Genomic DNA, 27,290 nt, shown 5'->3' with positions numbered 1-27,290 from the left:
GTATGTTGGAAACTTTAATAAGATGACATTAGGAAAATAAAAACCAAAGCACCAATCCAATTTTGAGAGAGGGACTGAGGACGAAGGAGACAAGGACAAAGGGCATCATAGGTTTTGAGAGACAGGCTAAAATTGGTGAAATCCAAGGCACAGGATTAAAAACAGATGAGCAGCTTCTCTATCTCATCAAGAGAAAATATGAATGCACACAGAGTAAATCGGATACATACAAATGAACATATAGTAATATAGGATGCATACATATTTGGTTTTGGTAGCTGGCTGGTAAGGAGATAAGGTTATCTGCTCTAAATGAAGTTCTGGAAAAAGCATTCTGGAGATTTGATCTGAGAAGTGTGAGTTTGCTGGGTAGTATTGAGGGCCTATTTCTTGGTTGGTGAGGGCAGTCTGTGCTCAACTGCCTGGATCCAATTTCTTCACCTGCAAAACAGGATAATATTGGCCAACTTCAAGATCATTAAGAGAATTAACTGAGAGAATGCCTGTAAAGAATCTAACACAGTGTCCCACATAAAGACCAAGAAGGTTTTTCCATGCCTACTGCTAGTGATTATTTTGTACAGCCGCACTTCAGGAAGTTGCTAAAGTTTCTCATGCTGCTATCTACAGAGAAGGTAATTTCAGTAGGCAATCAGCTCATCAAAAGAGCTGAAACAGGCACAGAAAGTACCAAGCCACAAAGGTACCATGCAGTGTTTGTAACCAGCATTAGGTTGTAATTTAAATGAGAGTTAAGGTTTGTAGGGACCACTTTCCTTTACTGAGAGGAAAGTAATTTATTATAAGTCTTCCATACCACAATCAAACTGATAAAGAGCACCTCATGATAAAGTTCAAAATTTCCATAGGAATTGTAACCAGGAAAGAAACCAAGGGGCAAATAGCTAATAAAATTTAGTTCATCAATTTGAAAAATATGAAATGATTATGTCTTTCTTGAGAACTAGATAGAAAATGGCTGCTAACGGTTGATTTTGTAATTTTTAAGAAATGTGTTTCATGATTTGGAGGGCTATAATTTGGAAATAACATTTAAATTCCTATTACTCAGTTCTATAACTCAAAGTATAACACAGTACTTAAGGAAAAACCACAGCAAGTGGTTTTTTGTGTGTGTGATGCATATTACACAACGTCAAATCTTAGGAACAAAACTTAATTTATATTATAAAAACATAAAATCAAAGGGGAGTGACATCAGTATCATGGCAGCTTAAGATGTACCTCATCTTTGTCTCTCCACCAACAATAAAATTTGGCATCCACCCATGGACAGAAATCCTTTTTAGGAAGCTGTGGAATCCAGCACCATAAGCCAAGGAACCCGGGAGGAGTCTCGTCCAGCCATCCATCAGGTAATAGGGAGACAGACCTCAGTCCAAGATGTGGACCCTGTCGTGGCCTATAAACTGGCCCCAGCCTCTTTCAACCGCCATCTAGGAGCCCCTGAGAACACCAACTTAGACATTCGCTCAAGGACAAGAGAGACTTTGTAAAAGTTCAGGTTTCCAGAGAAGCCCCAGAATTCCATTGGAGGAAAAAAAAAAGTTTGGATGTATTGGAGGAGTTAAGAGGAACAGTTTGACTTTACCCACATCACCCCTCCACCCAGGGATGGCACAGCTTAGGGCCAAGAGAGATCTTCCTCACAGTGATTTATCCCACAGAAGGGAGAGCATGTGAGTGAACACTCAGTGGCCCCAGCTGTACACGACACCGCAAAAGGGGCTCCTTTCTCTCTTGCTCCATCCAGAGTACAGAATCATGAGCTACATGACTGGGGGCAGGAAGAAGTGGGGAGAGTGGCAGATACAACTACTGAAGGACAGTAAGGGGCACAGATCTTAACTGTGTCGTGAATTCCACCAAGAACCTGCCCAACAGCTGCTGGGAATGCATTACCAGTGGATCACAACTGGGTCACAGGAACCTCAAGCACTCTGTGTGCCTCACCTACAAACTCCCCATCTTGTGGCCAGCTTCCTGTGTGTGTTCCCGATGGTGGCAGCAAGAATAAGCTTTGGAAGATAGTTAGTGAGCATGCACATAAGCTGGCCAAATCTGCAGGCCAGGGAGAGATCACAAACTTGACCCTAAGCACCACCTGTGGGAAACAAAAGAGAGCCTGTCAGCACTCACTCAGCCTGGTGTATTGAAGGATCCAGAGAAGGCATAAAGCCTAAGAATCCTGCCACAAGAAGGAGCAAGAAGCATGGAGGAAGTATATTCCAGAAAGGGTCTAAGATAGCCTCAAAATCTCTAATAAGGCTGATGGGAGGTATCTCTCTCCCAGAAGCAGTTAGTGAAGCCTGGAAGGGGTGACTGCTACTTCAGAAGTAAAGGAATAATGCAAAAGTTCAAAGAACATGAAAAATCAAGATAACATGACACCACCAAAGGATCACAGTAATCTTCCAGTAACCAAACCCAAAGACATGGAGATCTGTGATTTACCCAATAAAGAATTCAAGTTTTAAGGAAACTTGATGAGGTACAAGAAAACACAGAAAGACAACTGAACCAAATCAGGAAAACAATAAATGAACAAAATAAGAAGTTTAGCAAATGCTCATAGCAGCACTATTTAGAAAAGCCAAGACACGGAAACAACTCAAATACCCATCAACAGATGATTGGCTTAAGAAGATGTGGCATATATATATGATATATATATATATGTCATATATATATATATATATATGACATATATATATATATGTGATGGAATATTACTCAGCCATAAAAAAGAATGAAATATTGCCATTTGCAGCAACATGTATAGACCTAGAGAATATCATACTCAGTGAAGTAAGTAAGACAAAGACAAGTATATGATGTCACTTGCATGTAGAATCTAAAAAATAGTACAGATGAATCTATATATAAAACAGACTCACAGACACAGAAAACAAACTTATGGTTACCAAAGGGGAAAGGGAAGGGAGAGGGATAAATTAGGAGTTTGGGATTACAAACTACTTCACATAAAATAGATAAGGAACAAGGATCTGCTGTATAACACAGGGAACTATATTCAATAACTTGTAATAACCTATAATGGAAAATAATCTAAAAAATACATACGTAACTGAATCATGTTGCTGTACACTTAAAACTAACACAATACTGTAAATCAACTATGCTTCAATTAAAAAAAAGAAGAAGAAAAGTTTAGCAGAGAGACAGAAGTCATAAAAAGGAACCAAATGGAAATTCTGGGGCTGAAGGATACAATGAATGAAATGAAAAATGAAATAGAGGACATCAATGGCAGAATGAATCAAGCAGAAGAAAAAAATCTGTGAGATTGAAGAAAGAACTCAGAAATTATGTAATCAGAGAAGAATGAAGAAAAAAGATGTAAAAGAGTAAAGAAAGTTACATAATCTATGACATATCATCTAAAGGATGATATGTTTGTAAATTTGTAAATTTACAATTTACAGTTTGTAAATTACTGAAGTTCCAGATTTAGAAAAGAGGGAGAAGGGGGCAGATAGCTTATTTAAAGAAATAATTACTAAGAACTTCCCAAGTCCATGGAGAGATTTGGAAATCCAAGTTCATGAAGCTCATAGGTCACCAAACTAAGAGGTTCTCTCCAAGGCACATTATAATAAAACTGTCAAATATCAAAGACAAAGAAAGAATCTTAAAAGGATTAACAGAAAAAAGCTTGTATTTACAAGGCAACCCCCATAATGCTATCAGCAATTTTCTAAGAAGAAACCTTAGAGGTCAAGACAGAGTGGGATAATATATTCAAAACACTGAAGGAAAAAAACTGCCAACCAAAAATATTTTATGTGGCAAAGCTGTCTTTCAGAAATGAAGGTGAGATAGACTATTCCAAACAAAGCTGAGGGAATTCATCACCACTAACCTGGATTATAAGAAATGCTGAAAGTTCTTCAAGTTGAAATGAAGAGACACTAATTAGTAAAATGAAAATATATGAAAATGTACTAAACACTGGTAAAAGTAAGTACACAGTCAAATTCAGAATACCCTAATACTGTAATATGGTTAAGTGTTAGCCACTTAACTTTTGTACAAAGATTACAGGACAAGAGTATAAGAAGTACTATAGCTACAATGATTTGTTAATGAATAAACAGTATAAAAAGAGGTAAATCGTGACATCAAAAACATAAGAGGAAGGGGGAGTAAAAGGATAGAGTTACTGTGTGCAACTGAAATTAAGTTGTTAATAAAATAGACTGTTATATCTATAAAATGTTTTATGTAAGCCTCATGGTAATCAAAAGCAAAAATCTATAGTAGACTCACAAAAGATAAAGAAAAGGGAATCAAAACATACCCCTACAGAAAATCATCAATTCACAAAGAAGCAGCAGCAGAAGAAAAAAGCAAGGGACTTACAAAACAGCCAAAAAACCATTAATAAGATATCATTAATAAGTCCTTACCTGTCAATAATCACTCTAAATGTAAATGGAGATTCTTCAAATAATTAAAAATAGAATTACCATATGATCCAGTAACATCACTTCTGGGTATTTATCCAAAGTAAATGAAAACGAGATATGAAGGCTCTATCTGTACTTTCATGTTCATTGCAGCATTGTTCACAACAGTCAAGATATGGAAACAACCTAAGTGTTCATCTACAGACAAATAAAGATGTGATATACATACACACACAAACACACACACATCATTATTATTCAGCCATGAAAAAGATGAAAACAGTGCCATCTGTGACAACATGGATGGACCTTGAGGGCATTATGCTAAGAGAAATAATTAACACTGAGAAAGAAACATACTGCATGATGTCACCTATATGTGGAATCTAAAATAGCCAAAGTCATAGAAACAGACAATAGAATGGTGGTTAACAGGGGATGGTCAATGGGGAAATGGGGATACACTGGTCAAAGAGTACAAGCTACCAATTTTAGGATGAATAAGTTCTGGGGATCTAATGTACAGCATGGTGATTATAATTAATAATACTGTATTACATACCAGAAAGTAGTTACGAGAGTAGATCTTAAGTGCTCTCACCACAAAAATAAAATTGTAATGATGTGATGTGATGGGAGGTATTGCTAATGCTATGGTGGTAATCATTTTGCAATATGTAAGTGTATCTTATCAACGCATTGTACACCTTAAACTTACACAAAGTTATATATCAATTATATCTCAATAAAGCTGGGGGGGGAAATGTAAATCATACATTTTTAAAGAACTATGTAAGATAGGGATTCACACCCAGGAATCAGGGCCTTCAGTTAAAATCCCAACATCAAGACTTTAAAAAAGAGTAACTGATACTAGACTTGCCCTCCATTGTAAACAACTAGAAAACTAGACAAAACATAAAAGGAATGCTACACCAGACACTGCAGCAGGCAGTGCAATGCAGTGATATGTTAAAGAAAAGAAACCAAGGAAGTAAACTCTAAAATCACCCCTGATTTCTGCCTAGAGGCACTTTCCAGTCTACAGGGTAGGAAGGGCAAACCCAGGCAGACAACTGTGACAACAATGAGTTGAGGAGAAAAGAGCAAAATTCAGAGACTGGGGTGGCTAAACATGCATGCAGAGATCTGGAAAGAGGAGAATTACACAGAAAAAGTGCAACAGAAGTCCGCATAAGGGTTGCCTTGCATCCCTTGGCTGATTACTAAGCTGCATATACATTGAGTATGACTCCACAAAGCCAAGGAGAGAGAAAAAAAACAAGCAAACAACAACAAAAAACTACTGGGGAAAGACCTGCTAGAAACTAAGCTGAATAATTACCAGAGCTCACAAAGGGTTGGAAGACAGTGAGTCCTGGTGACCCAGGACGTAGCTCCTCAATGATCTCTGGGGCATTTGATCAACACTAGAAAGATCAAACCACAGTTGTAAAGCTCAACTAGGGATAAAGACTACTCTAGGCACACCATTAAAAAAAAGGTTAAAAACAAGCATGAAAAGGATCAAGCTGCTAATCAAATAACTGCCTGTGAAAACAAAGTTCAACGCTGTTTAAAGAAAGAGGGTTTCACTGGTCTTTAAAGCAAGTTAGACTGTGCAAAAGATTAGTGAACTTAAAGGCAACAGAAACTATTCAAACTGAAGGACGGTGAGAAAAAGTCTGGAAAAAAGATAAGAAACCCTGTCATTTACGGGCACTATCATGAAGTCAGAGATGTAACTAGAGTCTCAGAGAACGCAGAAAAATAATTGAAGAAAATGGCTAAATTTTCCTAAATTTGATAAAAAACACAAATCCACAAATCCAAGAACTGAAACAAATGTAAAGCCAGTATAAAGCAGTATGAACACAAAGAAAAATCATGCCAAGACACATCTTAAACTGCAGGAATTGGTCATAAAGAGAAGTTGTAAATCTTACAAGGAGCCATAGGAAGTAAAGTAAAACAAAAAATGCATAGGAAAAAATTTAGAATGCAGATGTCTCCTCAGAAACAATGCAAACTGAAACACAAAACTGTATTTTTAAGATACAGAAAGAAAAACAACTGTCAAACTACAATTTTATACCCATTAAAAATGCTTTTCAAAAAAGAATGCAAAATAAAGACATTTTAGGCCAAACCCCCTGCCCCCCAAAAACAAAAACAAAAACCTGGGAGAATTCACCAGCAGATCTGCCCCACAAGAAAAGCTAAATCTGTTTCAAAGTAAAGGAAAATTACATCAGATTGAAATTTGCATATACAAAAAAAGCAATGAAGAAATGAGTCAGTGGAGGGCTACTTCTACTAATTGAAACAGGAGATTAATTTCCCTCTGCAGAAAAGTATAAAAACAGACAAAACTGTCAAAAAATAACCAATCATGACTGAAAATTGATCAAAATCAGACAACAAATTTAAAAAATGTTTATTGTTGGAAAACTAGATTTGGACAAAAATGGTAGCAACTCCATGACTTTCTATACTTGGTATTATTCCCTTGCACCTACCACTTCTTCAGTAAAAACTGTCCCTTTGTAAGTTTAAGGCTAGTTGCAGCCAGAGTATTAGACTGAATTAACAGTTGGGAACAAGGAAAACCCACAGCTTTGCTAAACCAAGGTTGCAGGTCCAGTTCATGGCCACTGAGAAATCAATCAGATAGTGAACTGAGAGATCCTGGAAGTGAAAGAGCCACACAGTGGCTACGACAAGCTCTTAATTCACACACACCTGACCGACTGCTTAAGTGGAAAAATGAAAACCAAGGGATACTGAGAACTGGTTGCAATCTTGAATGTGTTCCTCAACCCACATACAGCTCAGCAGACTTAAAGTCTCAACTTTAAGATGTCGGAGCTCACACTCCACCCAAATCACTGGGTTGACCACTAAGCTATGCAGAGAGAAAGATGAAGCCAGGCTAAAATAAAAACAACTGAGCAGAAACATCAGTGGCAGCACAATGCAAGGAAGATAAATTACAGAGTTTAAGCAGAGGTAAGCTAGGAAACAAACAAAAAAACATAAAAAAAAATCAGAAAACCAAAAGAGAATCCAAAGTTACTAAAATATATTATCTAAAAGTAAAGTTTTCAGCCACAAAATTACCAGACATTGGTGTAGGGGAAGGGGGGAGAAGTATAACGATACACAAGGGAAAAAGCAGTCAACAGAAACTGAGTGGGACCAGATGCTGGGTTCAGGAAAGACTTCAAAGCAACTATTACAAACATGTTCAGAGAATTAAAGGAAAACATGCTAACAAGGAGACAGAAAATAGGAAATCGTAATAGAAACATTGAAACTATACAGAATAAAATGGAAATTCTAGACTTAAAATGTACAAACACTAAAGTGAAAAATAAATTAGATGAGATACCAGATATGAAATGGCAGAAGGATTCAGCGAATTTGAAGATTTATCAATAAAATTATCCAAGCCAAAGAACTCAGAGAAAAAAGACTGAAAAAAATGAACAGAGAATCAGCCACCTGTGGGCCAATGTCAAGTATTCCAGGATATAAGCAAAAGGAGTCTCAAAGTAAATGAGAAAAAAAGGTCAGAAAAAAGGTTTGAATAAATAATGACAAAAAAACTCCCTAAATTGATACTATAATACTAGTACTACTCATAATAATCTGATCCAAGAAACTAAACAAAGCCCAAGTAAGATAAACACAAAGAACTACAACTAGTTACATCATAGTCACCTTGCTAAAAGCCAAAGAAAAAAAATACTGAAAACATCAAGAAGAAAGTATCATGTAAAAGGGAACAATCATATGTTACTGGCTAACTTCTCATCAGAAATAATAGAGATCAGAAGGTAGCAGAATGATATATTCGAAGTGCTAGGGGAAAAATAATAAAATTTTTAAATGAACCTAGAATTCTGTAAGTGAAGACAAAATAGGTACTTTCCAAATAATCAAAACTGACAGAATGCTAGCAGACCTTAGCTATAAGAAATATGTCTACCATACAAACTCTAATCAAAAGAAAGCTGGAGTGGTAATATTAATATAAGATAAAATAGATTCAGAGTAAGGAATATTACCAGAAATCAGGAGGAACGTTCATAAAGGGGTCAATTCATCAGGAAGATATAACAATCCTAAAATTTTATGTACCTAATGAGCTTCTAAATGCATGAAAACCCAAAAGAACTAAATTAGACAAATCCATAAATATAGTTAGCGATTTCAATATTCCTCTTAGTAAATGACAGAAAATTAACAAGGGTAGAGAAGCCTTTAAACTATATCTGAAAATTTTCAATCATTTGGAAATATAACAACACTTCCAAGTAATCATTTGGTCAAAGAAAAACATCTCAAGTGAAACTGAAAAATAGTTTGAACTAAATGGAAAAGAAAACACAAGATATCAAAATCTGTAAGAGGAAGTTAGATCAGTATTCAGGGTAAAATTTGTAATTTTAAATGATAGAAGAGAATGGTCTAAAATCAATTACCTAAATTTCCATTTTAACTCTGGAAAAATAAAAGCAAACTACATCAAAAGGAGAAGGATGGGATTAATAAAGATAGAAAAGGTAATTAATGAAATATAAAACAGACAATTTATAGAGACAACTAGAATGCCCACACAATGCTGGTAGGAATATAAAATGGTACAATCACTTTGAGAATCTGGTGACTTCTTAAAAGTTAAACTGACACCCATCTTAGGTCTCATTATTCCATTCCTATGTATTCATTCAAGAGAAGTGAAAACATATGTCCACAAAATGACTTACAGAAATATTCAGAACAACTTTATTCATACTAAACAAATCCTGGAAACCCAAAGGTCCATAAACAAGTCAATGGGTTGTAAAAGTGTATACATACACTGATCAATGAACATTAAAGAAATTAGTGAAATATGCAACAATATAGATGAATCTCAGTTATAATCCTGAGAGAATGAAGCCTTAACCAAAGACCACACAGTATTTGACTCTAAATTCCTGAATAGGCAAAACTAATCTATAATGACAGGAAGCAGATCAATGGTCACTTGAGTTGGGGTAGGGGTGGGCTGACAGCAAAAGGGATATGTAAGGAACTTTACAGGGTGATGGAATCTGTATCTTCATTGGGATGATGGTTACATTGAATACCTTCATCAAAAATCAAACTGCAGACTTAAAATGGATATGTTTTATTGTATGAATTATACTTCGTTTCTCTACATCTCAAGTTTCTTATTCATAGCTCAGAGATACTTACTTCACAGAGCGGTAAGGTTATAATGAAATAGTACACATACCCAATGCAAGGCCTACCATGTAGTAAGCAGTTCGTTATTCATCAGTTCTCCACCTGAACACCTGCTGTTTCTAAGGAGCTTTCAAGACTCCCATACCATATTAAGATAGCTGCAGTTAAAAAATTTTTCTTCAAAGGGAACTAAAATGCCTCTCTCTAACCTACATCCAGTGATCCTAAGTCTACCCTCCCTCTCTAGAGCAGTGGTTCCCAAACTGAGGTGTGCATCAGAATCACTTGGAGGGGTGGTACAACACAAAGACTGCTGAGGCTTATGCCGATCGTTTGATTCAGTAGCCCTGGAACGGGACCTCAGAGCTTGCATTTCTGAGTTCCCAGGTGATGCTGGTGATGCCAAGGGTTCCACTCTGAGAAGCACTGCTTTAGAGAAACATAAATGATAAGATCACTCATACTTCCAAGTGTGTCATTTTAAACACTGGAAGAAAGTTAACATATTTTTTAACTTCCCTTTTTTCCAAATTAAAGCAGGCTTAGCTCTTCTAAACCTCACTTTCCTAGTTCTCTGTTAGAATGTCAATATCCCTCCTAACATACATATTTTTTAACTTCCCTTTTTTCCAAATTAAAGCAGGCTTAGCTCTTCCAAACCTCACTTTCCTAGTTCTGTTAAAATGTCAATACCCCTCCTAACATGTAGCCCCTAGGACTGAGACTACCAGTTGGGACCTGACTAGTACCACCCCCCCCGCCACCCCATAAAAAAGGCAACAATCATTTATCTTAACCTGAACAGTTTCCCAGGTTTAGGTTTTTCAGTGTGTGCGTGTAGTTGTGTCTTTGTCAATCAAACAATTCCTGATTGTTTATCACCAACTGCTATAAGAGCAGGTCTTCTTAATATTCTTATACAGAGCCTGTCATAAACTTCTGTCAAGCAAACCCTTTGTTCCATGAACCAAATTTCTGAATTAAAAAATGCCCCAAAGGACAGGACCAATAATACAACAGTATACTTGTTCAAAGAGTAATTTCAACAGTAATATACCTTTGCTTCAGAACTACACGATGCATAATCTTCAGGAGTCTTCAAGTACTTAATGAAAACATGCTTATCTGAATCACTGAAAATAAAAGCTGGAATTCTAGTTTCAACAGAAATGGTATGTGCAATTTTCTCCACACCCATGCTATTACGTTTCAAAATTAATTCCTGTATTTCCTGCAAAAATATAATTCTTGGTTGAGAGAAAAAATGATTAAACGTAATGACTTGCCAAGCAAAAATTTATGTACCTGTGGCCAAAAGTGGTCATCTGAAGGATAGAAAACAATCCCTGCTTTCTTATGTGTAAATTTCCTCCAGCAGGTGAGAGAGTATATAGAAATAGGAGGATCAATACTGCATACTTGGAAAACAAATTTTTAAAGTAAATTAAAACCATGTTCCTATCTAAAGTTTCTAGTTGTATCCTTTCAATACACTTCAATAGTACAGGAGCAATTATTTGACCTAGAGAATAATGATGAATAATTCAGAAGAATTATTACAAAAACCACAAATAAGACATAATTAAGTAAAGTTAGTTTATTTTACCTGTAGCTCTTCCAATATAAATTTAATGTAAATGCTGATACTGAGAAATATTAGGAAGAATTACTGATAGATGTCAGAATATCATGCCTTCCAATCCATCCTCCATGAACTTCTTATAAAGTGCCATAAATTTGGCCACAAATGCTTCCAAGTGATAAATGGCTTTGCTACCCAGCTGTAGACGATGTTCATAGTAAGCTGCCATCTGGGCCACTTCCCCTTTCAGTTGTCCATCACAATTATGTAAAAGTTCTGAGAGAAGGCCCTAAAGAAAGATAACTAGTAATTAAAAAAGTAATCATTTAAAAAAAATATTAGCTGAAAATGCTTTATTTCTCATTAATAAAGGAAGTAAAACTTAAGTTAAATATGTTCTTTTTTTATTTCTGATGGACCAGCAGACTTCATCCAAAAGTACATACATACCACTCTATAATGTAAAAATGTGTTCGTTATCTTTCATATTCCAACTGTAAATATTTAAATGTACAAGGGTGCAAAGATGTAAGTACAAAGATGCTTACTGCAGCATTATTAATTATAATAATCTGTAGACAACCTAAAGTTCCACCAACAGGGGTCATATCCAAAAAACTGTGGTATAGTCATACAATGAAATCCCACCCATCCACTAAAAAGAATAAGGTAAATCTGTACTGTCATGAAACAGCAACCATACTACACTGCTGAATTTTTAAAAAGGGAAAAAAAAATCCCAAAAAAGTGCAGGACACTGAAGTTTTGTGAAACACACACATATATGGGCTTATTTCTATGTGACTAGAAAAGAGGTCTTATGGAAACAGTGTGGAGCTTCACTTTTTTCTTTGTATATTTGGTATCATTTGAATTTTTTCATGTTAAGATTACCAGGTAATTTTAATAAATACAAACAAACAAAAAAAACAGTGTTCCCTAAAATCTAACAGTCAGCCTATCTATCCAGCTGAGGAGTTGATTAGGTTTAGACCAGCACTAAAACTGTGTCTTAGAATATCCCTCTGCCTCCTTCTTTAACCTCATTCCTCAAGTGCACCGGGCCTTGCTGTCTGAAATACTTGTTCCCCAGCTACATATATGGTTCCCTTCTTTTAATCTTTCAAGTCTCAGTTTAAACATACCTTTCTCACAGAAGCCATCACTGACCTTCCATAACCCTGCCCTCCATTGTTACCATTTCACCTGGTTACTTCCTTTGTAGCACTTGGAACATTCTGAAATCCTCTTGCTTCATTTCCCATTTCACCTCACAAAAATGTAACTTCTCTGAAGGCAGGCCCACCCATCCCCTTCAACACACCCCTAAAGGTGCCTGGCACACTGGAAGCTCAATAAATATCTGTTGAACTAATGAGCTGGGCAGAAAGAGGTGACAATGTATCTTAGTGCAGCAAAAGCCCTGAGATCATACAAAGTTCAAGTTTTATGCTTATAAACAGTTCAAGATTTGAAATCAGGATACCTTCATTATAATTTCAGGAGGAATACAGTGAGTTAGAAGCTCATAGAGTCTCCCACGAACTTCAAGGAGCCTATACAAAACAAAACAATATTTTGTGACAAAAATAGGAGGTGATTTTTCCTCTGTACTGTCTTACTTTACAAATTAAACATCCCAATACAGACATTTTCTTAAATGGCTTATCATACTTAAGATACACCTATGGAAGCTTATCCTAATTTCAGTTCATTTTTCTAAAATGATATAATAATTGCTCACTAAATATTAGCTGCTATTCAAATTAGAAAATTATGAATTTTCTAAGATATGTCAAACAAGAATCAAGACTAAGGGGGGTCAAAAATCAGAAGGAGTCATTTGGTACTGTGTGGACCAATGTTCAGAATGACACCAGCCATCCCAGTATTCCTGCACAGCTCCAAGGTTTTCTGAAATTAAGAGAAATTTCTTTTTATACAGCATAATGGCATCAACTCCCAAAACTGTTAGTCTAAATAGGCAACAGCAGCACTCGAACAAGTTCATTTATGAGCTGTCAAAACCTGTTTGGAAGTTGGAGGAAAGGGCCGCAGCAGCTAGAATAATTAAGTAAAGTAATAATCAACTAAAGTCTTAAAAATACATCTAATAATAGTCAAATAGTCAAATACTGCAACATCTGTACCTAAATCTCTTAAGAGCAGGAAAGTTAAACTACCACCACCAATTTGTCTTCATTAAAATCAGAACAAAAACAAGAAAGTCACCTTTAGTGTGGAAATATTTTATGAAAGTAAAAGGCTCCCAAGACACACTTTGTTTGAATTTTATTTCTTTAAAGCCTGAAATTTCTTCACTGCTTGACAATATTTTACAGAATGGAATGCACACTTTTTCATAAAGTCGAGGTTTCTTTTCTGAAGAACCTACTTAAAATGTTTGGCACTTTTCAAAAACTATTAATTTCTTCAACTAAAATAAATGAATTAATAGGAATTCAACACAAATACCACGCACCCATTATCTATGACTATTCACCTCCTCTAATCTATATGGTAGCCCACGAGTACATACTATCATTTCCTTTGAAGAATTTCTTATAAAAATAAGAATTCATCAGATATACCATACAAGAAGAGAAACATGGTATAATCCTCTCATGATTATTTTCATGTAAACCAGGGAAGCTTACATTTCAGTGGTTGCATTCAGTCTAGTCTGTTTCCTAAAAGAATCAACCCTCTCTAAAGTCCAAAGATGGTTTCTCAGTTCTGACAGGCCAAAAAAAGTAACAAATTGTGTCTCAGTGAGCCTAAGGGACCTTCACCAGACGTTCCAAAGGTAATGAGTGAGCCTTAAGACTGTCACTCTTGATTTGGAGAAGAGCAGACTGCCCTTCTCAATCAATGCTGTCACGATAAATCAAGCAAGCAGTGGCTGAAGTACTTTAAGTATGGTCTACTACTGAATAAGAGACCTAGGAAGTAAACAGAAACAACTGTACGGCAAATATGCACAGAACACTTCCTAAATACTGATGGCATATACACAACATTATTCTTAACAAAGCCTATCATCATACATGAGCACCGGGTCTTCTAGTTCTCAATCCATTATCACACAATCTCTTCTGCTCTCATAACAAAGGTACAAGTATCCTTGGCAGAGTAAAAATAATAGCATCTTCATTATACAAATGAAAAAGCTGAAGCTCTAAGATGAAGTTACCTGCTCAAGGACACTTAGGTAAAAATCAGTAGAAAAACTAGAAGTCTGACCCACAGTCTAGGGTCTTTCTATGACACATCAATACAATGTTATATATTGTGATTTTCAATATTAGAAAGCTAGACACATCATGCTATGTATTAATATTAAATCATCCAAGATGCTGGGAAAAAACCTAAAACTTCCAAAATTTGTTTTAATTTATGTAGAAGTTCTACATTTACATGCCAATAGCCATGATATCATACACTAACTATTCTGAACCACTACATTTCTAAAATTAAATCCTACCTTTTCTTTATAAGTGTAGTATTATAGACTTAATTTTAATTCTAAATGGCATGGTATTAGCATAAAACAGCTAACCTAAAACTTAGAATATCTGTACTATCTCAATGACCAAACTTTCATGGTGATCTTTTACAGGAGTTACCTCTGTGGAGTCTGCTGACTGACAATAGCATTGGCAGTCTCCCTCAGATACACCTCCCAATCTGTTTCAGGGATTTCTTGATCTGCAGTAAAAGGATATCTACATGACAAAAAGAGAATACAATAAATTAAATGAAAGTGGGCTTATGTCCCAAAATGTTTCCCATGGTAACTTCCCCCTTTCACTCACTGTTGCACTCTGCAGGCTTCACACATAAGCAGGGCTTTTCTGAGATTTCTGCAGGACTTCTCTGCAAGTCTATGAGCCAGTTGTGAAGGAAGATTTAGACCTTCCTTCTTGCACACAGTAGATAACACATGGCAAATCTACAAACAAAATAATTAACAAAAATGGGCAATCTGTCAAACAGCATGCTGAGACTATTTCTGTTAATATCTTTATAGACCCTCCCCAACCTTTTTTTTGGTCACTACCCTACCCTAACCCACTGCTCCTTCAGCAGGAGGCTAGGGGTCTAGCCTAGTTGTCAGGAAGAGGCAGCAGCTAGATGGGCAACTGGAGGAAGATGTGGTCCCAGCTCCAAGCCTGACAGCCTCCTCAAGGCAGCAGCGAGGTGGAGACAAAGGGTCTCAGGTTGGGGGCAAAGATACTGCTCACAAGGCTGCCAAGTAGAGCCGTACAAGCTGAAGTGCACATGACTCAGGCACTAAGACCTGAATGGTGCCCATGGGAGTGGTGTAACCTGGCAGTGCTGCTGCTTTATAGACACTTTTCACTCTATCACCCCCCAAATTTTTATAAGTGAAACTTATAATAGAGTTACTTTAACTACTTTGAAACTAATACAATGTCACATATTATCCCCACTTTGCATGAAATTGTCCCAAATCTATTAAACAGCAGAAAACTGCCTGTGAGAAACTGGTATTTCTACTGACAGCTATTAAGAATGATAAAGAAAACAAAAAAAATGTATTATGTTTCAGACTAACTATGGTCCCCTAACAGGGGACTAGGTATTCCCAAATCATCTTCTTGCAAAATCTATTTCCTGAATACTCACACCTCCTCCCTAAGCCAGTTAAATCAGGTTAAGGTAGAAGCCATTAAATAACTAGCCCTTACCTACTTTAGTAAAATCCACAATAATTACTTGTTTAAAGTAAAAGATGATTTAATGGAAAGAACATTTTCTATATATTGGTATCTGGTATTTACTACATATATATATATATATATATATATATATATATATATATATATATATATGTTTATACGAATACTAATAGTTAGCATCCAGGCCATAGCTATTCATAAATTACTGATATAGCTATGTTTTCACAAAAACAAACATGACAGGGATGTACACACACTACGCATGGAATCTGAAGTGAAATTTTCTTCTGAAAAGTTAAACTTGACTTACATCTTCAATGCTGGGAGCAGGCACACGAACTGCAAGGCACCTACTACGAATAGGTGGTATCACTTTTGATGTAGAATTGCAACACAAGATCAACCTGCAGGTGGACATATACTTTTCCATGGTTCTGCGCAAGGCATGCTGAGCATCTTTAGTGAGTTTGTCAACTTCTGTCAATAACACGACTGAGTCAAGGAAAAACAAAACAAACTTTAACTTAAGTATTTCTCTTCCTCTTCCTCCTCATTACTCAGAGTGAAATCCTAAACAATAAGTCCAATATACTACTTTCCCCTTTGGAGAAGACATGCAAAACTTATAGGTATGGCGAGAATAATTTCTTTTATTTTTATTTTAAAACATTCTACGATCAAACAAGGCTAAGAAACACTAGGCTAAACCAAGTTAAAGAGGTTATTTTGTTGTAGAATTTACTGCAGCCTTTATTATATTTATACACAGTAGAAATCACCACGACAAGGATATACTGTGCTGCATTTACCCAAAATAATTTATCTCAGGAGCACATTTCTGTAGAACATCTTAGCATTAAGGAGCATACTTTGGAAAACACTGGCACAAGAGAAGTAGCAAATAAGGCATAAAGATATCTGGTTACTTGTATAATAAGATCCATCTGGTCATAATCAAGGATTGGCCTTAAAGTACTTCAGGAATAGTATGTAGGGACTGAATCCAACTGTTGTATTTTTCATTGTATTAAATTATTTCTAGAAGATGACAGTGGTAACATTTGTAGCATCTGAATCTCTCCCATAAAAACAGACAGAACAAGTAAAGATTCCAAGACCCAAGATAACATTTATATCAAAACTAGGTGACAAGTTGTCCCTAAGAACCCTAAATATGAGCAAGTGAGAACAAGAAACTATGTGTGGGAGGAAGTGGCTGGGATCCACCAGGTTTCTGACAGCCTTTAGGACAGGAGAACCCCAAATCACCCACAAAACCACAGTGGAAATATCATGGGCCAACTTAAGAACAGCACTCATAGGGCTCAATTCATGGATAAGAGCTAAGGAACCTTGATGCAATAGGTTTGAGAGAACACTGGACTGAAAATCATAAAATGAATATTCCTTCCAAGACAACACTTCACAATATGGAGACGTTCTGGAAATAGAACCGAAATTGAACAGAACAGGAAAAATAAAGACAAGGAGATTGATCCCAGTATCTGACAAGGATAGCACCAAATAAAATGATAAAAAAATAAATCATTGCTAGGTGTGAAAACAGCAGCATAGTTTAAAAATTAACACATCCTAACCAAGTGACATTTACTCCAGAAATGCACAGTAGTTTCATGAAAAGATCCAGTAATATAATACTAAACACTAAGAAGAAAAATCATAAAACTACATTAATGGATACAGGAGAGCATTTGAAAAAAATTTTTTTAATTTATCTTGAAGTATAGACTGAGGAGGAAAGATAAGAAATACACTGGAATATGCACAGGTGATTTACAAAACAGTAAAATAAACAATGAACAAAAGATAAAATCATCACATTCACTAAAAAAAAAAACAAAGTACAATTTATTTTCTCCACTCAACTGACAAGGATTAAAAATAATTATCCAGTGTTGATAAATGTTAGAGAGAAATGGGCATTCCTAAACACTGCTGGTGGTAGCACAGAGCTATACCCTCTTTCAGATAAAGAATTTGGCAAAATATATCAAAAGCATTAAATATTGGCATATTTATCAAAAAATCTCCTGTAAAAATATATGTATATGCACATAAATAATACTGCAAATGTTAATAGTAACTGTTACAAGGATTATAGCTGATATGAATTTTCTTTTGTTTAGCTAAATATTTGATAATGAACGTATCACTTTGGTTCTAAGAACCATTATTTTTAAATCATGCAATTTCTTATTTTAAATTAAGTATTTTTTCATTACTTATCTAGTTCTAAAGTAACAAATGGGTGGCACAAATAGCTCTCTTTCTGCCAAAATTCAATTCCATTAGACTATAAACTCCCAGGAGCAGAGAGCATGTCTTTCTTGTTCACTTTTACATATTTAAAGAAAAAAAAAAAAAAAAAGGTAGCATAGTGCTTGCTTGGCACAGAACAAGAGGTTTATAAATATTTGCTAAATGAATGAAATTTACATTCTCCACTACATTTTTCTCTTATACCCACTGCTTGTAATTTAAATGTCTGCCTCATAAAAAGAAATCTTTTTATCACATACCTTTAAAATCTTTTTGAGAGTTTGTTTCAAGTTGCTGTGATTGTGCCACTGTTTTCAACATCTCCTGAATTACTACCCGGTCACTATTTCCAGCATCACTATACAAAACAAAAATAGTGGTAAATATGTGTGTAAATATTTAGAAAGTATTATGCCCTTATTCTTAATCTGTTATTGTAAGAAAAATGTTGAAGATCTTAAGTGATCAAAATTTTAATCAAACTGAGTAACACCTATTACATTCACAAAACTTTAAAAGTGAAGTGTTTTAGGGTCATTACATACTAAAAATATTCCAATACTCAACTACAATTTGGTTAATATCACTGAAAACACCAAGCATGTTCATATATTAAGTTTACTGAGAAGATAAACAAAATTGATAAACCATTAGCCAGACTCATCAAGAAAAAAAGGGAAAAGACTCAAAAAAAAAAAAAAAAAGAGAGAAATAGCTATTAACAGCTTATCAAATACTTTGACACTTCTGTACCCACTATAATGCATACCTGGTCAGAGCTAATTTTAAAAATATATAAAAATAACTCCTTGGAACAGAAATTTAATCTGTTCCTCTTCCCCACCCTCAAAATAGTAAAGGTCTGAGAGAGAACAAGCCTAGACAAGTCCCTCTCAGCACCAGCAGAGTTGATTCAGGGTCTTAGCAAGGGGATGGGATAAGCAAATTAAGTTTAGCACACAAATCAGTACTCTGTAAGCTGCTGACTTACAGGCATTACCTGTCATTTATACCAATATCATTGCTTTAGCACTTAAGTCCTGCACCTCACAAACCAACATAAGTCACCTGGTTAATTCAGGCTGAATGTCAATTTAAAACACCTGAAAAACAAACAGCTTACCCTCCAACTGACTATTCTTGCTACAGAGGAACTCTCAAAGAGAAAAAGAGAGCAAAGAAGTCAGCTTTAGTTTATTTTCCCAAACAGCCAATGTCTGTCTCAATTCAATATTATTAGATCAATATACATAGTGTTTCTTTTATAATCATTTCCTTGTCCAGAATCTGAAATATTTCACTTTTGTCTATGGAATTACCACTCTCTACTTTTACGATCAGACCCTTTCCAACCAACCTTAATTTTTTCTTTGACATACCTAGGAAAAATAATAATATCAGTCTGTTAGGGTTGTTCTGAGGACTAAATAATCCATGTAAAGTTTCCCACACAGTGCCTGCTACTGAATACACATTAACTTAAAACTCTCTTCCTCTTATTCCATTGAGTCTAGAAAGGGATGCTTGGTCTCATTGCTGTGCCACTGCCCATAAAGATGCCTTTGCCTGAAGATGTCCTTGATTCTGTTCTCCTTCAAGAACATATCAGACCCCGTAGAACCCTGAAGCCTTAGCCAACTTTACGCCCAATACAATCATTTCTACATCATTTACTTAAGCAGAATGTAACTGCTGTGGCATGAGTTTTCAATGTGCCTCCCAACAAGATCCTAGTCATTATCTCATGATAAAGAATACAGACAGTGGATGATGGACTATAATACCCTCTAGTCAAAAAACTGAAACAAAAAAAATGGAACCCAAATTCACTTTCTGAAATATTTTTTCAGGCATTTACAAACTTTTTAGACACACTGTGCTCACCAGTTCTGAATGAGTCAATATAATTCAACAAAAACTTACTGACTATGCAAAATACTTTGTGTAAAGCACAGAGCTCTGTAGAGCAAGAAAACTTAATTAAAATTATTTGACTTTGGGGTATCAAAGAGAAGGGAAAGTAGGAAGGTTCGAGGCTCCCCATCTCACACAGGGCAGCTTCACTTTTATCTATGTTATATATTGTTTCCATACATAATTTTATTTCAAAAAAACATTCTACTCTTTAAAAAAAGTCTGAACATTGCTATTCTAAAATTGCTTATTTCTATGTAGTAGCAACTTACCTGGGATTAACTTCAAGGTGGTAATTGCTTGCAATAGTGCTAATTTCAATTTTCTTTTTAGATGGAGTCTGTGGACAAATAAAATCGTTTTTTTAAATGTTTATTCATGACTATTTCTCCTCTTTTCTGTATTTCATTCTTTTTAAATATGTAAACAATTTATGTTAACTAAAGAAAGAAAACTTCAGATGACCACCACTAATGCTTCAACTTCATTAACCCCATTCCTTTCTTAAGGGCATGTAAACATATGTTTTTATGTACATTGGGTCATATCACACATTCTGTTTTTAGTGTGATCACTTTTCTCCTTTACCTCCAGAAATCTCCAAACCATTCCCAGTTATCAGATCATCGTTGTAAACAATCTGCCTATGTCCTTTCACAGCCTTTTCCACGATAACACACAAAAATAAACACATACTAATACACTACTACATAAGAGTGTCAGCGCACTTGCAAAAATTGTTTTAAAAAGAGGCAATCATGTATATTTCTCTGTGTTTTGCTTTTCCTTAACAACACGTCTAGACAACCTTCTCAGACAAGTGGTATAGGCTGTTATAGTTGCATATCAACTATAACATGGATGTCCCAAAGCCAGTGATAGAGATGGGCATTTTGTTTCTTGCTTTTTACAATCTCAAATAATTCCATAATTAACATCCTTGTGCATGTCTCATGCACTGCTTTCACGTCTATGTAATAACAGATTCCCGATAAACGATCTGCTGGATTGAAGATGATGTGTTTTCTAAACTTTTATACGTATGTATTTGTTTATGTATAACCAGCCACTTTCCAAAAAAAATCTAACAATTCACTTTTCCACTGGCAACAAATACTCCTCGTTATTCCTCATCTGCAGTAGGTTTCATCATGCCTTCAATTTTTGCCTATTTGATGACTGTGTAATAGACTCTCACTGCTTTTCCCCAACTACCACAAAGGTCAAACATCTTCACAAAGGTTTATTGACTGTTCATCTCTCTCTCCTGTGACCATTTATTTATTTATTTATTTATGGCTGTGTTGGGTCTTCGTTGCTGTGAGAGGGCTTTCTCTAGTTGTGTCAAGCGGGGGCCACTCTTCATCGCAGTGAGCGGGCCTCTCACTATCGATCCTCCCAGACCAGGGCGCGAACCCACGTCCCCTGCATTGGCAGGCAGACTCCCAACCACTGCGCCACCAGGGAAGCCCCTGTGACCATTTTTTACTCAGTTTTCTACTAGGTTGTTTTTCCATTGTCATTTTGTAAAATCTTTTATCTAATACATTCCTTTCAAATATTTTTTATAATCCTTTATTTTTCTATTGATCTTATGTATATTATCTTCTGTCATACAAACTTCTAAAATTCATATATACCCAAGTATATATTTTCTTCTACAGCTCCCATGTTTTTTATTAAAAGGTGTTCCTGACTCATACACTGTTCATACAATCTAAGAAATTCTATTCTAAGAAATTTAGTTTCATTTTACCATTTCAGTCTTTAATTGATCTGGATTTATAAATTATGTGTCATGGAGATTCAACTTTATTTTCTTCTGAGTTGGTAACTAGTTATGCTAGCACATTTTGCTGACCAATCCTTTTCCTACTGATGTGAAACAGATCTTAGGCTGTCATATTTCTGGGCTCTCTATTCAGTTCCACTGATGTAATTCTCTATACCCATGCCATAACAATATGTTTTGATTATAGCAGCCTTACAGTATGGTTTAATAAACACATGTCCCACTTCACAAATCTTCTTTTACATAATTATTTTAGCTAGTCTCAGAAATGTACTTTAAGATCACTTCATACAATTAAAAAAATAAATTGCATTTTAATTGGAATTTCACTAAAATTTATACTGAACTTGGGGAGAACAGATACTTTTAAATACTACTGAGAACATGATGCATCTTTCCATTTGATCAGCTCTTGTTTTTTGTCCTTTTATAAGATTACGGATAAGGTTTTCTTACTACCTTTCTTATTAAATTTGTCCCTGCATATTTTAAAGAATTTCCACCAGGACGTACTACCAACATCTCAAATTCAATGTGTCTAAACACAGGCTAATCCACATTAGCCTACAGTCCATTTATCCTCCTAAAGATTCTATTAATAGCACAACCTACTGTCCAGTCACTCAGTTTACTTTTTTTTTTTGCTTTTTTTGTGGTACGCGGGCCTCTCACTGCCGCAGCCTCTCCCGTTGCAGAACACAGGCTCCGGACACGCAGGCTCAGCAGCCATGGCTCACGGGCCCAGCCGCTCCGGGCATGTGGGATCTTCCCAGACTGGGGCACGAACCCGCGTCCCCTGCATTGGCAGGTGGACTCTCAACCGCTGTGCCACCAGGGAAGCCCAGTTTACATTTTTTCAGTGCCTAATATGTGCAAGACACTATACCAGAGGCTATGAAGAATATGAAAATGATGGCAACTGGACTTACTGTGATTATTTCATAATGCATAAAAATATCAAATCACTATGCAGTACACCTGAAACTAATATAATGCCACATGTCAAGTATAACTTACAAAAATATAAAATTTACCCTATATAACTTCAAAACAAATACAATCTTGTCAGAGTCAAGATGTATAAATAACTATGATCAAGGCAAAACAAAGTAAATGATCTAAAAAGTATAAACTATGGGTTGCAGGAGGAAACATTAATTTTAACAGGGTTGGGGGGGCACTTCCAAGAGGATACATTTCAGCTAGATCTTAAAGTCAGTAAGGAAAGAGTATGAAAATGCATTGCATAGCATGAGGCTACAAAACACAGCCAGGGTAAGATCATGGGAACTCTGAACATCCCAGAGCCTCATGCTTCCTCTCCCAGTCAGTCAGCTGCCCAATCTTTACCGAGTCACCAGATTCCACGTTTAAAATTTTTCTCCAAATCATTCCTTTTCCATACCCACTACTGCTCTCAGAACAATGAACTTTAGAAACTTGAGTTCTAGTTCCAGCTGACACTAATTCGAATCTGAAATGAATCCCACCACCTACATCTTACCCAAAGTCTCCTGTTGTTCATATTTCTTCTCTAACGTAATGTAACTGTTGTCTGGTTATAATAGTTAGGTCTATAAATCAGCAACTCTCAATCCTGTACACCAGGATTACCTGTGAAGTTCTTACTTAAATCACACATTGGGCAGCAAAGGGTCCTATAAGATGAGGACTGAAAATCCCTGCTCTAAATATTTAGAGGGCCTCAAAGTGAAATGCTTACTGTGATGGTCTGATGTTCAATTCTCAACTTTTCCACTCCCACACCATAAAGTTCACGTAGAATACACATAATTCTTGTCTTTTTTCCAGCACCTGATGGTCCATAGACTAACAGATGAGGAAAGTCACCACACTGCACCTGGAAAAAAAAAGAACAAGGCATTTTCCCCAATCTACTGCCCAATGTGTGGAAGTAAACTACTTTTCAAGTATCAAGTATTTTGTGTCTCTACCTATGAAACTTCAAAAATGTGTGTGTGTGTGAATGTATATATAGAGAGACAGATCTTTAACTGTGAAATATTGATTATCCCCCTGGGATTAATGTTATATAACTTATATATCTAGCACAGTACATGTAAGATACAACACTATATGCTAGAAAGCAAGAAATCCCAAACCTGGCTGACTGTCAGAATCTTCCAGAGAACTTTTAATAAAAAGACTGATTAATTACTGGATCCCATCCATAAGATTATGATTCAGTAACTGAGACTGATGCCTGTCGTAGTCTGGGCTTCTACAAACAGTCCCTTTGATAAGAAACAAGTGCATCTGGTTTTATTTGGAAGGTAAAGGAAAACTTTGTAGGGGAGTAGGAAAGCAAGGAAGGAAGGCAGCCAACAACAGTGTTGTTAACTTAAATACCACTCTGGGCATCTGGGGCGTGATCCTGCTGTGGATACTCTTGAAGCCAGTAAAAATACACCACACTATTAAACCACCCAAGGGGTGGAGAAGCTGGAGTATGATACACTACCTCTCATCAATCCTTTGCTGGCTTGCGAAAGTGAATGGAGAGAGAGGGCATTAATTCCCTGACATTTCAAGTCTGCTTAGAGGTGTCAGCAAGAGAAAGCCTTCAGGAAATGCAGATGCAGGGAGTTGGAAGTTGGTCTGTGTAATTTTATAAATTAAGAGCAGGGGAATGGAGTAGGATGCTGACAGTGCTGCATTTCAAAACAAGATTGTTTGTTTCTTAAAAACGTTCCCAGGTGATTGTGATGTTCAGTCAGGTCTGGGGATCAGTGTTATGAAGGCTATAAAGAAGACAAGAACACAGACCTTCGCTTCAGGTGCATAAAATCTTGTGGAGCAAAAGTTTTATAAATAACCGTTTTAGAAAAAAATGAAAATAAGTATCTTAATAGAAGTGCTTGTTACAGTGAATTTTAATACTTTGTAAACTCATCTGTCTCTGGCACTGAAAGAAAAAAGTGTCAAGGAAAGGAACTATTTATCTAAGACAACGCATGGAAAATAGTAGGTACTCCACAAATATAGCCTTCATTTTTTTTTAACTTCTATCTCACCAAAAATAAGTTATGCTGCAAATGTTTCACATTTTTATTAGGTTGTAGATGCCAAATCTATTAACACAAGACTAATATACTAAATTTTGTGCAAATATTTATTCCAAATTCTATATAATAGAAAATAAAATATACCCCATGGTTAAGAAAATCAAAGTCGAAGCTACTGTAAGAAAATGCAATTTGTCTATAAATGAAGCTGTATTCATTTATAAATTGCATTTTCTTAGAATAGCTTTGACTCTGATTTTCTTAACCATGGGATATATTTATTTAGATTTATTTAAACAGTGTTTTAAATACTAAAAATAAATAATAGTAAATTAATAGATTTACTTAAAATTAGTATAGTATAAGTATTGGAATACCAATAATTTTAAAAGAGTTTTAAAAAAACACTTCACTCTCACAACAACACCAACTTTTCTAATGCCTTTCATATGTAAGGACGGAGTTCTTTTATTATAATTTCTCATTAAAACAAACTTTACAGGGCTTCCCTGGTGGCGCAGTGGTTGAGAGTCCGCCTGCCGATGCAGGGGACACGGGTTTGTGCCCTGGTTCGGGAAGATCCCACATGCCGCAGAGCGGCTGGGCCCGTGAGCCATGGCCGCTGGGCCTGCGCGTCCGGAGCCTGTGCTCCGCAACGGGAGAGGCCACATCAGTGAGAGGCCCGCATACTGAAAAAAAAAAAAAAAAAAAATTTACAAATAGTACCTGTAATTCTGAAAAAGATGGGTACTGTAAGACCAGAGGGCTGAGCAAAAACATTTCCATCAGGAAGTGGTACTTTACGCCCTTAAATAGAGTAGATACGTGGCTTTTCTACTCAAGACCCTTCTTCCATCTCCACTCTCTACAAACTTCAGTTTGCTTTTCACAAACCACTGCCATTAGATAGATACTTTTATCAACTACAACATAAGAATAGGCATCGCGACAGGAAAAGAAAAATCTTTCATTAAGGAATTAAACTCAAGGACAACCTAATACCACATATTTTAGAATTTAAAACGACCTTAGGAATGAATAAACCTAATATCTTCCTTTTTGTAAATGCGGGCAATGACACCAAGACATTTTAAGTAAGCCTATTAAAAAGTCAGATGATGTCACTTCTCTGTTCAAAACGTTCCAAAGGCTTCCCATCTCACTCTGTTAAAATCTACTGGGGCTTCCCTGGTGGTGCAGTGGTTGGGAGTCCGCCTGCCGATGCAGGGGATACGGGTTCGTGCCCCGGTCCGGGAGGATCCCGCGTGGGCCATGGCCGCTGGGCCTGCGCGTCTGGAGCCTGTGCTCCGCAGCGGGAGAGGCCGCAACGGTGAGAGGCCCGCGTACAGCAAAAAAACCAAACCAAAACAAAAACAAACAAACAAAAAAACAAAACAAAACAAATTTACTGTATCTGCACTTCCTCCCACCCCCAACCTCCACCATTTCCTACTCCTCTTCCCTAACCGTGGGCTGGCCCACGGTTAGCCAGCCGCACTGGCCTCCCGAGTGACGGGCTGTGCACCCTCCTACCTCAGGGATTCTGCACCTGCTGTGCCCTCTACCCGCTCCACTCCTCCCCCCAGAGCTCCCTACTGTAGGCTCTCCCACTTCCTTCAAGCTTCGGCTCAGATGACAATCCTCAGGGAGACTTTCTTTGTTTACAAGCACAGGCACCGACCCCACACCGTGTCCCCGTCCCAGTTTTACTTTTCTCCACAGCATTCATCACCTTCTGAAGCGGGAGGGCGAAGGCCTCCCCTCCTCCGGCTCTCCTCGCCCCGTCCCGCTGACTCACCAGGTTGCGCAGCTGGGCCGCCTGCTCCTTGTGATAGTCCAGCTGTCCCAAGGAGCAGGGCCGGTATTTGTCCACCCAGAGGCTCATGCCAGCCCGAGTTCCCGGGGTCCGACACTCGAACTTCCCGCGCGCCCGCCCTCCGCTCCGGACGCACAAACAAGTTTTCCCGCGAGCTCCAAATCTCGCGACATCACTACCTGCGCGGCGGCGTAAACGAGTTAAGGGCGGAAAGACTACGGAAGCCTAGTATGGACAGAATTGGTCGCAAAGTCGTTTACCACCTACTCGTTAAGGCTCGTTGTTTTATTTAATCATTCTTTGTTCTCACGCTCTATCATAGTACAGGAATTATTAAGCAAAATTGGAAATTTGGCTCTGATACTCTAGGCGTCAAATCCGGGAACTTGAGACCACCCTCCTAAATTCATTTCATTCGTTCATTCATTCACTCATTCGTTCTGCAGAAACTTAAAAATATATACTGTGTGTAGCTCTGTTCTTGGCAC

General features: G+C 36.7%; 1 protein-coding gene across 4 annotated transcripts; it reads right to left on the bottom strand.

The window, feature by feature from the left end:
* On the bottom strand, window positions 1-26,973 carry RFC3 (replication factor C subunit 3). Of its 4 annotated transcripts, none has more exons than XR_010837232.1 (10): window positions 26,785-26,956; window positions 23,684-23,821; window positions 20,441-20,508; window positions 18,515-18,612; window positions 16,285-16,466; window positions 15,087-15,223; window positions 14,898-14,996; window positions 12,758-12,827; window positions 11,296-11,560; window positions 1-441 (listed from the first exon to the last, which is right to left on the bottom strand). XR_010837232.1 is itself a non-coding variant. In XM_059041841.2 (9 exons), exons 1-9 carry the CDS (start codon window positions 26,869-26,871, stop codon window positions 11,369-11,371), a joined length of 1,071 nt encoding a protein of 356 aa, XP_058897824.1. In that variant the 5' UTR covers window positions 26,872-26,973; the 3' UTR covers window positions 11,269-11,368. The 4 variants fall into 4 exon arrangements, 2 of the variants coding, with proteins under 2 accessions (XP_058897824.1, XP_058897823.1); XR_010837231.1 differs by having other exon boundaries at window positions 49-441; window positions 26,719-26,956; XM_059041841.2 differs by lacking the exon at window positions 1-441 and having other exon boundaries at window positions 11,269-11,560; window positions 26,785-26,973.
* Window positions 26,974-27,290: the final 317 nt, after the last annotated feature.

This window comes from Kogia breviceps, chromosome 16, assembly GCF_026419965.1.
Source record: "Kogia breviceps isolate mKogBre1 chromosome 16, mKogBre1 haplotype 1, whole genome shotgun sequence".
Taxonomy (NCBI): Eukaryota; Metazoa; Chordata; class Mammalia; order Artiodactyla; family Physeteridae; genus Kogia; species Kogia breviceps.
This window is presented reverse-complemented; position numbering and strand designations above follow the sequence as displayed.